Below are 15,483 nucleotides of genomic sequence, written 5' to 3'. Positions count from 1 at the left end.
TTCTACCACCCTTCTACCACCCATCTTCAACCCTTCTACCACCCTTCTACCACCCTTCTACCACCCTTCTACCACCCTTCTACCACCCTTCTACCACCCATCTTCAACCCTTCTACCACCCTTCTACCACCCATCTTCAACCCTTCTACCACCCTTCTACCACCCTTCTACCACCCTTCTACCACCCTTCTACCACCCTTCTACCACCCTTCTACCACCCTTCTACCACCCATCTTCAACCCTTCTACCACCCTTCTACCACCCTTCTACCACCCTTCTACCACCCTTCTACCACCCTTCTACCACCCATCTTCAACCCTTCTACCACCCTTCTACCACCCATCTTCAACCCTTCTACCACCCTTCTACCACCCTTCTACCACCCTTCTACCACCCTTCTACCACCCTTCTACCACCCTTCTACCACCCATCTTCAACCCTTCTACCACCCTTCTACCACCCATCTTCAACCCTTCTACCACCCTTCTACCACCCTTCTACCACCCTTCTACCACCCTTCTACCACCCTTCTACCACCCTTCTACCACCCTTCTACCACCCATCTTCAACCCTTCTACCACCCTTCTACCACCCTTCTACCACCCTTCTACCACCCTTCTACCACCCTTCTACCACCCATCTTCAACCCTTCTACCACCCTTCTACCACCCATCTTCAACCCTTCTACCACCCTTCTACCACCCTTCTACCACCCTTCTACCACCCATCTTCAACCCTTCTATCACCCTTCTACCACCCTTCTACCACCCTTCTACCACCCTTCTACCACCCTTCTACCACCCTTCTACCACCCTTCTACCACCCTTCTACCACCCTTCTACCACCCTTCTACCACCCTTCTACCACCCATCTTCAACCCTTCTACCACCCTTCTACCACCCATCTTCAACCCTTCTACCACCCTTCTACCACCCTTCTACCACCCTTCTACCACCCTTCTATCACCCTTCTACCACCCTTCTACCACCCATCTTCAACCCTTCTACCACCCTTCTACCACCCTTCTACCACCCTTCTACCACCCTTCTACCACCCATCTTCAACCCTTCTACCACCCTTCTACCACCCTTCTACCACCCTTCTACCACCCTTCTACCACCCATCTTCAACCCTTCTACCACCCTTCTACCACCCTTCTACCACCCTTCTACCACCCTTCTACCACCCTTCTACCACCCATCTTCAACCCTTCTACCACCCTTCTACCACCCATCTTCAACCCTTCTACCACCCTTCTACCACCCTTCTACCACCCTTCTACCACCCATCTTCAACCCTTCTACCACCCTTCTACCACCCATCTTCAACCCTTCTACCACCCTTCTACCACCCATCTTCAACCCTTCTACCACCATTCTGCAACCCTTCTGCAACCTTTTGCAACCCTTCTCCATCCTTCTGCAACCCTTTGCAACCTTTCTCCATTCTTCTGTTAACCTTCTGCAACCCTTTGCAATTCCTTCTACCACCCTTCTACCACCCATCTTCAACCCTTCTACCACCATTCTGCAACCCTTCTGCAACCCTTTGCAACCCTTCTACCACCCTTCTACCACCCATCTTCAACCCTTCTACCATCCTTCTGCAACCCTTCTACCACTATTCTGGAACTCTTCTACCTCCATTCTGCAACCCTTTGCAACCCTTCTACCACCCATCTTCAACCCTTCTACCACCCTTCTACAGTACCAACATCTTCAACCCTTCTACCACCATTCTGGAACCCTTCTACCACCTTCTGCAACCCTTCTTCAACCCACCACCCTTATGCCACGCTTCTACCACCTTCGTCAACCCCCTACCACCCTTCTTCAACCCCCTACCACCCTTCTTCAACCCCCTACCACCCTTCTTCAACCCCCTACCACCCTTCTTCAACCCCCTACCACCCTTCTACATCCATTGTTTACCCTCAATCCACCTTTAAGACCTGCCAACAAATTTCACCGTAGTACTACAGGAAGTAATTGTTTTCACTCCCTTTGAAAATATATTTCTAACAAACTTTCTACCCGAAGGGGAAACAGGATTTACAGAGTACACTCTCACCCTCGCAGCAGGAAATTTTCAGACAATTCAGCGATGAGTCGAGTCTCTCCCGTCCGTCAACGAGTTGCAAATCCACATCGCGCTCCTCAAACTTTGTTTATAAATAGAATGGGACAGAATTCTGTCTTCGGTCGGATTTACTTCAAGACTGCCCGCGATTCGAAAACGATATGGACCTTTCCATTGTTGAGATAAGACAGTGCGCAGGTTGGCATGGCTGGTCGACTGTTAGCAAAATAATCAATCGTTTTTAAGAAGAAAAAATGTGGCAAACATTCAAGATTTTATGTAAAAATTCATGAGCTGAAATGTTTCATATGATTTGTTGATTTGTTTCCAACAAATTCATATTTTTGAATTGTGAACGTTTCTAAAAAAATACGGCTATCTGATTTGCATTCATGGTTTACCGTCGTAATCTACGGATTTTATTTTTTCATTATTCCCTTGCAACTTCAATGGCCAGTCGAGTGAAAATTGACACAGGTTTGTTATTTAATGCATATGTTGAGATACACCAAGTGAGAATACTGATCTGTGACAATTATCAAAGGTGCCCATGCCTTTAACTCAATTCGTTGCCGCTGCAGAAGCCTTAGCAAAATCCATGTGCAGAAGCCTTTAGCAGAACCCGTAGCCGAAGCCAAAAGCCGAAGTCGTTTAAAGACCCTGGACACTATTGGTAATTGTCAATGACCGGTCTCCTCACTTGGTGTATCTCAACATATGCACAAAATAACAAACCTGTGAAAACTTGAGCTCAATCGGTCATCAAAGTTGCGAGATAATAATGAAAGAAAAAACACCCTTGACACATGAAGTTGTGTGCGTTCAGATGCTTGATTTCGAGACCTCAAGTTCTAAATCTGAGGTCTCGAAATCAAATTCGTGGAAAATTACTTCTTTCTCGGAAACTACTCCACTTCAGAGGGAGCTGTTTCTCACAATGTTCTATACTATCAACCTCTTCCCAATACTCGTAATCAAGTAAGGTTTTATGCTAATAAATATTTTGAGTAAATACCAATAGTGTCCACTGCCTTTAACTCAAACATGACCTTACATCTCATACCTCTAAAACTGTCTTGTATATCATATAATAATTATGTCCTGATTATGAGGCTAATTGAGAAGGGATATGATTCAGATTTATTACATATTGCATCCGCCATTTTTGTTGAACGATCAATGGCTTCCGGGTTGAAAAGGGGGGGGGGGGGATATGCGGCGTCAGTTTTATCAGAGGTAGTGCTCAGATCGCTTCTATAAATCCAAGTCAATTACTCGGAGGTTCTCGAAAATTGAAATCAATTTATGAAATTATTCGGGAGTGGTGGGGTGGTTAGTCACTTGGCGTCTTGTGTATAAACACACGCTCTCTTAGTGCAAGGGGAGGTCGCTTAATGAACGGATATCCTTAAAGTTAACCATTAAATCCGAGTACATTTCACTCAATTTGCTGGCTGTCTTTGAATGTTATGTTGTGACCTTATATTTAACAGAGACAGCAAGCCTTTTGGAACAATGTGAGCAACTTGTAAATTGTAATTAGCGAAAGTCAACCTATTATTTTATAGACCTTGTAACCTGTGACGTCACAACTCCACAGACCATGTACTTACGGCAGGTAGGATTTGTACACAGCCCTGTGGAAGAACAATTAAATCTAAGGTTATCTTCTTCTTCTTCTTTCACAGAGATTACATTTGTCTTATGTATGTCTTTTATTTACGTCTTATGTATTTATTTATGTATGTTTTTGTAAGAAAGGAGCACATCTCACCGCAATGTCCAAATGAAGACAAGTTTAGACATTTACTGCACCAACTGTACGTGAATGTGTCCAATATCGAAATCAAAGTATTATAGACATTTGCTGTAAAAAAAACCTATGTGGATGTCTAATGTCCATTATAAAGATAATTTTAGACATTGAATGTACAAACCTATTTGAATGTCAAATGTCCAATATGAAGAAAAAATGACATTCGCTGTACAAACCTATTTGAATGTCAAAATATCCAATATGAAGACAAAATGACATTCGCTGTACAAACCTACGTGGATGTCAAATGTCCAATATGAAGGCAAAAAGACATTCACAGTACAAACATACGCGAATTTCAATTGTCCAATATGAAGACAAAAAGACATTCACTGTACAGTTGAATGTTCAATGTTCAATATGAAGACAAAGTAGACATTCACTGTACAAACCTGAAACGCGAATGTCCAATTTTCAACGGTGTCAGTAGCATTGTGTACAGGTTCCGACACCATGGCGCTTCTACAGATTTAAAACAGCTCATCTCCGACTGTTCTTTCATCACCAGCCAAACCACGCAGCTTACTCGCTGCTAGTTTACCGGTTCATTATTGAGTGACATTAAATGCCAATTGCGAACAGACGAAAAAGAGGAAGTCCTCTTCAAGAAAGGTCAACAGTGTATAGACACTAGATCTCCAATTACATCCGTAGGGAATACCCCTATTTTAACGTCTTCAATGTTTAAACTGACTGTAAGAGACGTTTCTTGAACTTGCCACTTTAAAGGCGCAGTATCTATGAAATTGGGCCCAGATAGCTATAGTGCTGAGAGGTTTTGGCAGTAAGTTTCATTGATGTCCATTGGGATACAATGCTGAGGCGGTATCATCTGAATCACCACGCTATTTACGTGCTATTTATCCACCAATTAATCCACTAATTCATTTCGACTACTGACACGACCAAAAATGTATGTATCTAGCAAAATATATCTTATCTAACAATTTGTACACTAATTTAGTTTGACTTATTGACATCGTTGCACCCAAATTGTACGTGCCAGTAAGGATATCTTTTACACACTATTTCTCCACCAATTAATCCACTAATTCATTCCGACTACCGAAACCATCATTGCCTCGAAAAAAGTATGTATCTAGCGAAATATATTTAAGTATTCCTTTTCATGAATAATTTATCCACTAATCAGTTTTTATTCCTTGACATCATTGAACCCAAAGTGTATGTCAATAAAGGTATCTTTTACACTGCCCACCACTGATTTTCACTATTGATATGATCATTGCCCCTGAAAAATGTTTGTATCTAGCAAAATATATTAAAGGGTGGCTGCAGTGGTTTAAAAAAAAAATTAAACGATTAAACATGACTTTTTAAACCTGAAATGTTTTTTCAAAATTTTGTTATTTAATGCGCAAGTTTTTTAAAAGTGGTTTTCAAGTGATTAGGGGAACCCACCCCGCCACTAAAAGGGAGCCTTCATGTGACGTCTGTCGGGAACCCGAGCCGTTGGGTCCCCTGGCTGTGTGCATATAGAGACGTGTGCATTGTGTGGCCTGGTACCTAGGCGCGTGTAGTTAGGAACCAGACTCTTTTTGCCGACGATATGTTTGAATTCCCGACGTGACGTCGATGGTAGGGGGCGGTAACAATCCACAAAGGGGGGGGGGGGCATGACTTATTCGCTAATTACGCAAGTGAGATATGTCGGGGGGAAAAACAAAACACATTTTATTGATGTTCAATACATAAATCAGAAAAAAATGACAGCAAAATTAACTGTTTTATTTTAATTCACTGCAGCATCCCTTTAACATTTAATTTAGACTTCTTGGCACAAAATAGGTCTTTTACACAATGCCTTGTGCTGAATCGGTAGATACATTTTATCCACCAATTTTAGTCCACTATTAATATTGACTTCTTGATAGATTGCCCTAAAAACTGAGTGTACCAATAAGGATATATTTTACACACTACTTATCCACCAATTAGTCTACTAATTAATTTTGATTACTTGATTCCGGGTCATGACCCAGAATTGGGTCATGACCCTGAAATGGGTCACTCCCTATGACCCAGATCCCGGTCGATTCCAACCTGGGAGTTTTAGAGGGTTTAGCAAACAAAGTATCTTTACACACTGTTGCATCCACTAATCGATCAAGCAGTCAGTTTCTACTACTTGAGATCGTTTCCACAATTCAGCTACAAGTTTGTCTTTAGAGGCACTGGACACCTTTGGTAATTGCCAAAGACCAATATTATCAAATTGGTGTAACTCAACATAATATGTATAAAATAATAAATCTGTGAAAATCTGACACAATTGGTCAACGAACGAAAGAAAAAAAAAACCATTTCAGATGCATTACAAAAGGCTTCAGACCTGACGTATTTTATTATTCGAGTGAGAAATTACCTCTTTCTCAAAAACTACTTTTTTTTTCTAGGGAGCCGTTTCTCACAATATTTTTTACCACCAACAACCCCCATTGCTCGTTACCTAGTAAGTTTTTATGTTAAAAATTATTTTGAGTAATTACCAATAGTGTCCACTGCCTTTAAGAGTCACATCTAATTCTTATGTGACGTATTATAATAGCAAACTTCCGTAAATCACATTTTGTCCAATATTTGGTTTCGTGGTGAATGAACTGCATCAGAATTGATGATTATGTTTCAAGTAATCCATATCCAAAACAATTTTGGTGAACGATCCCTTTAATAAAACAGGAGCGAGACCCATCTCCAACAAGTGACTATCCTTCTTACTAATAATTACAACCATCTTAAAGGAACACGTTGCCTTGGATCGGACGAGTTGGTCAAAACAAAAGCGTTTGTTACCGTTTTCTATAAAATGCATATGGTTGGAAAGATGTTTTAAAAGTAGAATACAATGATCCACACAAGTTTGCCTCGAAATTGCGTGGTTTTCCTTCTACTGTGCGAACTAACATGGTCGGCCATTTATGGGAGTCAAAATTTTGACCCCCATAAATGGCCGACGTGTTAGTCGACAAGGTAAAAGGAAAACCACGCAATTTCGAGGCATGTTTGTGTGGATCATTGTATTCTACTTTTACAACATCTTTCTACCCATATGCATTTTATAAAAAACGGTTACAAACGCTTTTCAAAGACCAACTCGACCGATCCAAGGCAACGTGTTCCTTTAAGGAACTTCCGCTGTTTAATTATCGCAATAAGCCCGGGCTGGGGGAAAACAAAAATCGGCCAAGGCTGCGCCGAGCTCATACGACACCCGAGAGTGACTCTTCCACACTCAGCAGCGTTCCAGTTTCTTGTTTCTTAACAAAACTCTCACAACTGGAAAGTGAAACTCTCTATGAATCAAGATAAGGTACGACATATTTATTGTTAGCAACTGCTTCGTTTCGATAGGAGAACTTCTGTGAATCAAGATAATGTATAAAGGCTGATTATGTTGCTGAGTTGACTCCTGTTTAATCAACTGCTCCCGATTTGTAATGATTAAAGATAAGGTACATATGGAATTTGTAATAACGGCGACACTGGTACTGTGGTGAAATTTTGAACAAGCCGGGTTGCAATGATGAGTAACCGCTGCTCATGAATCTATAGATGATTACGTGTATCGTTGATGCTTAGTGTTTAAAGGCAGTGGACACTATTGGAAATTACTCAAAATAATTATTAGCATAAAACTTTTCTTGGTGACGAGTAATGGGGAGAGGTTGGTGGTATAAAACATTGTGAGAAACGGCTCCCTCTGATGAAGTGCCATAGTTTTCGAGAAAGAAGTAATTTTCCACGAATTTGATTTCAAAACCTCAAGTTTAGAACTTGAGGTCTCGAAATCAACCATCTAAACGCACACAACTTCGTGTGACAAGGGTGTTTTTTTCTTTCATTATTATCTCGCTAGTTCGATGACCAATTGAGCCCAAATTTTCACAGGTTTGTTATTTTATGCATATGTTGAGATACACCAAGTGTGAAGACTAGTCTTTGACAATTACCAATAGTGTCCACTGTCTTTAAGGCACTGCAGAGTTATCAATGTATCTTCGTTTCGCGGTAAAACCATGTGATATGTTTCTACTTTGCTCTGTTCTTTGAGAACGATAGGTCTTGCTTTTTGCTTTACTGTCGCGAGCCTGAAGCTTCAAGCCTGAAGTGTTATTAGATATATGAAAGCACACAAAATGTGTTAAACAAGGGTGTTTTTCTTTCCTCTCGCGACTTTGATGAACAATTGATCCACATTTTCAACAGGTTTGTTATTTTTTTTGCATACCATGGGATACACTGAGAGAGAATACGTGTCTTTGACACTTACCAAAGGTGTCCAATGCCTTTAACACAGATCTGAAAGTGTATCTTCAGTTTTTGTATTTAGTGTGTGCACATAGCTGTTCAAGACATATTTATGTCTATTCTTGTAAATACGAGAGCTAATAAGATCTCATTTCCACTGTAAATTTATAAAATAAAAAAACAATAAATATTAAAGTGAAATAAATCAGTTTTAACAAAAGGCCATACAATAATTATAATATTTTTTATAAAATAATATTTACATACATATAAGTGTTAATTTTGACGATTGGAATTTACATTATTGCTGTTTTTAACAAGCCGAGCTACAATGAGTAACCATTGCAGCTGTAGAAACTAGCAATTATTTACTTCTTAAACTACAACTTCCTTGAACCCTTGGGTAACCGTCTACCCTTCCTCATCCTTTCACCCCCTTCGATTCTTTACCTTTCCTCTACTGCAGGAAGTTCACTGAAGTTGACTGTGGGTTTGCTGCCCTCCGGGCTAGTTAGTCTTGCGGATTTACAAACAGTTCAGCACACCGAGTAAGATGGCTGTGTTCTGCGGGTGCTGTGCGTCTCTAGTGACGGGGTGTTACGGGTGCCACGGCCGGGACCACTCGGAGAAGAAGGAGCCAACAAAATTAGTAAGTTCATGACTTTCTTTTCCGATTTTCATCATTAACACTGATATAATTGCATGGCGGTATATCTGTATTATGTAGTTGTAGCTCTTGAGTGTGCTTTCAGATGCATACAAGGGCTTCAGGCCCGAAGTCATGTATATAATTATTTGAGTAAGACACTACCTCTTTCTCAAAAACTAGGTTACTTCAGAGGGAGCCGTTTCTCACAATGTATTATCAACAGCTCCCCATTGCTCGATACCAAGTAAGCTTTTATGCTAACAATTATTTGGAGTAATTACCAACAGTATCCAGTGCCTTTAAAGGCCGAAACAATAATCCCAGAAGAGACTTAGTGAACAGTTGTTGGTACGGCAAAACTGATCTGCCCTCCCAGACAGCTACTGGGTACGGTTTTCAGGAAAGTGACAAAACCTTTGGCGGAAACATTCGTCAAGATGATCGGCACTGCTCTCTCAAATTAACGCCAATATGAGCTTTCAAAATACCTATCTTTGCATGTTCTAGTCAGAGGTTTAAATAAAACAATCCTTCAGAAAGTGACAAGGTTTTGGGCGGAAATGTTCGTCAAATTGATTGGCACTCTTCTCTCAAAGTTACACCAAGTCGAGCTTTCAAAATACCCATCTGTGCAAGTTCTATAGTCAGATGTTTTAAAACATTTCTCCGAGGGAAACATGACTGCAAGTAGAGGAAGGAGGCGTGTTAGTGATGCTCCATTTCTGTTTGTTCGTGAACTTTAGTTTTACTTTTGACCTCCCATTTTGCTTAAAGGCATTGTACACTACTGGTAATTACTCAAAATAATTGTTAGCATAAAAACTTACTTGGTAAAGAGCAAGGGAGCGCTAATGATAGTATACAACATTGGGAGAAACGGCTCCCTCTGAAGTGACGTAGTATTTTTGAAAGAGTTAATTTCTCACTTAAGTTTTTAAAGAGGTCAGACCTGAAGCTTTTTATAAAGCATCGGAAAGCCCAACAGCTCAAGTTGTCTAATGCCTTTTAAAGCTGTTCAGACATTTAATGTCTTTTGGCAAATCTGTTGCAAAAGTCTGATACACAACAACTATTTCGGTTTTAACTTTTAACCAACATTTTAAAAGGTAATATTTGATTAAAATGCCGCTGGCTTTGATTGACATTCCACCTACTGAAATCGGGCAAAGTGACGTCATCACTTGACGTCATCGCACTAAGAATTTTTGTTGAGGTTTTCTATAGACTCCCACAGTGTATTTCTCTACACCGCTGACGTGCATGCGGTTAGACACCCACCGATTGCAGACTCACAAAATGGCAGCCCTCATAGTCAATATGGTTACTTGTGATGTCAGTACAAGCTTAAGGTACTGGACACTATTGGTAATTACTTAAAACAATTTTGTTACCATAAAAAACTTACTTGTGGTAACGAGCAATAGAGAGCTGTTGATAGTAGGCCTATAACACATTTTGAAAAACGGCTCCCTCTGAAGTAACGTATCTTTTTAGAAAAAAACAATTTCTCACTCAATTTTAAAGACTCAAGGCACGAAACCCTTGTTAGGCATTTGAAAGAACAACAATTTGTGCAACAAGGGTGGCCAGTGCCTTACGCCACATTGCATCTCCGTTTTACTTTGACAAAGTACAGAGGCTTGCTACTCATCCACAGGAGCCAATTGTGATTCGGGACCCATCGTACAAATCCATGAACACTGTAATAAAGCAGATATGATTGTAGGCAATGCTGAAACTTTTTCACAATCGTCGGTTCCACTGGAAAACAATGTTTAAGCAGGTTTTCTAAAACAATACTTCAGCAGGTTTCCCAGAAGACAAATTGTTTCCTAGTAAAACAATACTTCAGCAAGTTCTCTAGAAAAACAGGAAGTTTTCTAGAAGAAAAAAAAACCCAGCTCAGCAAGTTTTCTAGAACACAACATTTCAGCAAGTTTTTTTACAGTAATATTAAACTATTGCTGTTTTTTAGTGCTCTAAAAAAAAGGTACACTGCATAGTTTGCGGTTCCCAAAGATCTAATTATGAAAGCTAGAAAACAATACTTCATTTTTTTTATAGAACTTTAAAGCAACAGTCCTACTTCAGCAAGTTTTTCTAACAGCAAAGTGAACTTACTGCTGTTGTTTTATGCTCTAAAAAGAAAGTCACCCTGCCTAGTTTGCGGTTCTAAAAGATCCAATAATGAAAGCAGGAAATTGGTTCAATCCAGTTAGATCAGACACATAATGCAACCGAGTTGCATGGTTTACATTAACGTCTGGAGTCTCAGCTTCACGCCAGTGTTAACCCTGCGTAATTGCTCTAAAGCTTTTATAAAGCACCTACCCAAAATGGTTCAATTCACACAAGAAGAAAAAACAGAAAGATCGATTGGACTCATTACTGTCACAAGAGGGCGTTATACTCTTGACCTACCTCCGGAGAGTGATTCATTGTAATTGGGGCGTCACCTTTAAAGGGAGGGTTTCAGACTACTCTGTAAGCATCCATTAAAATCACAACCAGGAATGTTAACCATCAAACTAAACCGAAACTCTCATGGCAAAGGGTGTTTACTGTTCTAAGCTTATATCCTGACTTTCTCATTCGCCAGAGTATGCTCAAAAGGTGAGAGCTTCTCAAAGGTGAAAGTCGAACAGAGTTTACCAGGGCGGTGTACTAGAGAATTATGTCCGCCCGAGATCAGGAGATCAGAAACTAGCATGGGCTGGAAGAAGAAGATTCAAAAGAGGGCGCTATCTAAACTTTGCCGTTATGGGGGGGGGGGGGGGGCAGAATCTCTAGAGGACAAACTCCCCTGTCACATTGGCTCTCTCATTTGACAAGGTGCTCCACCTTTTTTTCAAAAACTGAAAAGAAAAAAAAATAGTAAAGACCTAAACCTATAATAATTATTTCCAGTTATTAGATATTTGAAAAAAAAAATCCCAATCCCATTTTCCGAAATAAGAATTAAGAAGACAGTTAATCCAACCTGTAACCTATTGTTTCTCGATTTTATTTCATAGACATGTCTATGATTATTTACAATAACAGGGCCACCCCTTTCCCCGATCATCAGCTGCTGTTAAGGCGCCCCTTTACAACCTCGAATGAACTCAAATCCACCTCGACCCCCTAGTCATCCTTGTAACCTGATCCCTTGTATAACTGGGAATTTCCCTCGCCCCAGGCATGGGGCATTACCTCTAATAAACACCTAAAAGCAAATTTCCTTTAAATGTTTGCGTTTTTAATGACTCCTGTCATCATGAGGAGTGAACCGTCAGGTCGAGCATTTATTTTTCGTTTCCCCCTCATTTACCGCTAAAAAGAGCAGCTGAATTTGTACTTCTAGTTATCAACAACTAAGAATACGTAACTCTGTTTTAAAGGTACATTACACTATCGGTACTTACTCAAAATATTGTTAGCATAAAAACTTACTTGGTAACAAGCAATGCAGAGATGTTGATGGTATAAAACATTGTGAGAAACGACAAGCATTGTGGTTAAGTTTCTTGATTTTGAGGCACTAGACACTATTGGTAAAAAATACTCAAAATAACGTTTAGCATAACAATTAACTTAGTAACGAGCAACAGAGAGCTGTTGATCTAGTATAAAACACATTACAAAAAAATTAATGTACATCTTATATGGTTTTAAAATAACGATTATATGTTGCCACCATAATATGTTTGTTTTGAATCTCTGTTGGTTTTCTTTACAGCACCATTGTGTCAATTTGAACACTGTGCAGTGTACGCTCTACTTGCCCCAAATGAGCCTGGTCTGCACCTTATCATACTCCAAACTCATACTCAACGCTCCCTATAAATCCTGCACAAGACAAACTGTCAAAGGAAACAACCCAATGCCGATTTCATAAAATTCTCATTAGTGATTTATATCACGGCGTTGGAACTAACAATGGAATACTTAAGAACCCTTCGACGAGGAAAGTGGATTAGGCAACTTAATCTTACCCGCCCCATCATGGCCGCATTCATTACGTACTTGCGTCACTACTCGTTCTGATAACTACCGAGGTGACGGAAGTTCATTAAAAAAGTTTCTGTAATTGCATTTTTCAACAAGGTTTTATTAGGGTGTGTGTGTAGAGCAAACACTTTTGGACAAATTGCTGTGTTCCGAGTCTTAATGAGGAGCACTGAAGAGGGTTCTTGACTTCCCCTTAAACTAATTAAGGCTTGTGGTTGAGACTCGATCCCTTTTCCTTTCACATAACTATGGCACGTTGTTTCCCCGTTTAGATAATTCATATCAAATAATATTTGAATTAAGATTCATTACAGTTCAGTGGCAATGGTCATGAGACTCTTAGTTATTCATGAAACAAATAGTTTATTACTTTGACCGACAAAGTACGAAGTTTACCTGTTTAAGCGGGAAAAGGAGCTAAGCACAACAAAGTTATGCTCAGTTTAATAAGGTTACCAGCCAAAATACAATGTTACTTGTACAATTTCTGACTGTATCCTGTTCATTGCTTAGCAGGAATCTTTTAAGCAATGTTTTCTGCATAGAGGCAGTGGACACTATTGGTAATTACTCAAAATAATTATTAGCTTAAAACCTTACTTGGTAACGAGTAATGGGGAGCTGTTGATGGTATAAAACATTGTGAGAAACGGCTCCCTGTGGAGTAAATTTGAGGTCTCGAAATCAAGCATCTGAAAGCACACAATTTCGTGTGACAAGTGTGTTTTTTTCTATCATTATTGTCTCACAACTTCGACGACCGATTGAGCTCAAATTTTCACAGGTCTGTTATTTGATGCTGATGTTGAGATACACCAAGTGAGAAGACTGATCTTTGACATTTACCAATAGTGTCCACTGTCTTTAAGCAGCTCTATCAAAAGGGGTCCATGTTTAAAACTGAGGTGTTCAAAGTGACACCGTGGGAGTTGTCACATAACAGATACCCGAGAGAGAATCATATATTTTAGGGAATAATTGAAAACATTTTTAAAGATAAGTTTCACGATTTGTGACGCCACTGACTCATGCAGAGTTATCTGTTTCTCTTATCGTTCAAGAATCTCTTTTATTTAAAGGAACGATGACAGGTCTGCTTCGACAAACCAGTTTATCATTTACTGAAATCAGAAAAACGTGAACTGTTTTTTCTTTTTTTCTTGTTTTCATTTAACCTACGTTCTTGGCGCAGGTGCGTATAATGTTTTGCAGAAAACAAGTGCACTTTGAAGTGTTTGTGTGTACTGTTTTTAAAATTGATTGACCAGAGAGCGAGAGGGTATTTTCTGCTCACCTGTTATTTATTATTTTGTTTTGGGGCTCGGCCTTAGAGCCATGTCACACGAGGCAACTTTTTGCATCAGTCAGCTTGGTGGCAGCCAACTGCAATGCAGTGGTACATTGACCACTTGGGTAGTCACGGACGTCACTAGTGACGGACGTGACTCGGTAAATATACGATAACACTTTGGCGTGTACAATACGTGTTCATGCAGAATGCTGGTATTCTGGACCATTACCAAAGGCGTCTATAGTGCCTTTAAGCTCAACACTCCTAACATCATGAGCTCGACAGAGGGACAAAAGGTACAGCTGCGCTAACATTCTCTTGAAGATGATCAGAGCTTACTGATCGAAACGTTGCATCGCCAACCACCGGTTGTTTTTTAGAACCAACACTACCCCCCAAAAAAGAGATATCCACATGGTGTTACCGCAAACCTCACTTAGTTACTTCCACCGTGCAAAGTTTCAGTTCCCACTTATATAGGTTATAGCTGGAATTATTGAAGTAATTCTGCGCTTTGAAGTGGTTCTGAAGGTAACACTCATTTGACCTTACAGATGTTCCTAATTACAAGCAAGGCTCCTCTTTGAGATGTACGGTCGTTTCATCAATTTCCCCTCCGGATTTCGATCTCAGAGGTTGCCAATCCTCGCGAGGTTTAAACTCTAACCACGTGCGTGCCATAGACAGATAAGGAGTCTAAGAATCCGGCCCTCGGAGAGTGAATTGAAACCTTCAGATGGGTTTTGAAATGCGACTGACAATCGTAGAATTATTGCAGTGTCCATTGGGTGTTGTAATTCAGTATGACTCAGTTAGTCTTGGCCTCGAGACGTTCCCATTAATGCATTGCGGTACCTATTAACTGCACGTTTGAGTGGTCTACTGTCTTTATCCGCAATTTAGTCTTGGCCTCGAGACGTTCCCATTAATGCCTTGCGGTACCTATTAGCTGCACGTTAGAGTGGTCTACTGTCTTTTACCGCAATGATAATGAAATGTATTGATTTATGTAATGGGAAGACTAGTCTGATACCTTGAATTGTCAATTGGGTGCTGTAATTATGACCAAGTTATAGTCATGGCCGCAAGACATTCCCCCTTATATGCATACATTGCGGCACGGCGCTTGTAAAAATCAGCGGTTAATAGCACCGTGTTCGAATCCCAATCGTGACACCTGTGTCATTTTAAAGTAAGGCACTTAACCATTGCTTTGTCCTTCGGATAGGACGTTAAGCCGTTGGTCCCGTGAGCTGCGTAACGCACGTAAAAGAACACATACCTGAGAAGGGGTTTTCCCTGGTGCTTATGGCTTGATTGTCTGCATATTGCGCCAAAGCACCCTGACAAATTGCTTTGCTACGCAAACATTTAGTAGCCTGGGAACCA

General features: G+C 40.3%; 1 protein-coding gene across 1 annotated transcript in view; it reads left to right on the top strand.

The window, feature by feature from the left end:
* The window catches only part of LOC139945055 (glycerophosphodiester phosphodiesterase domain-containing protein 5-like), a 53,900-nt gene that overhangs the window by 12,626 nt on the left and 25,791 nt on the right, over window positions 1–15,483 (top strand). The window contains exon 2 of the mRNA XM_071942311.1: window positions 8,631–8,813. Within this exon, the coding sequence (XP_071798412.1) occupies window positions 8,718–8,813 (96 nt within the window). The 5' untranslated portion in view covers window positions 8,631–8,717. The remainder of the gene's footprint in view (window positions 1–8,630; window positions 8,814–15,483) is intronic.

Source organism: Asterias amurensis, chromosome 12, assembly GCF_032118995.1.
Source record: "Asterias amurensis chromosome 12, ASM3211899v1".
Taxonomy (NCBI): Eukaryota; Metazoa; Echinodermata; class Asteroidea; order Forcipulatida; family Asteriidae; genus Asterias; species Asterias amurensis.
The sequence above is the reverse complement of the archived record's forward strand: the minus strand, read 5'-3'. Positions and strand labels throughout refer to the sequence as shown.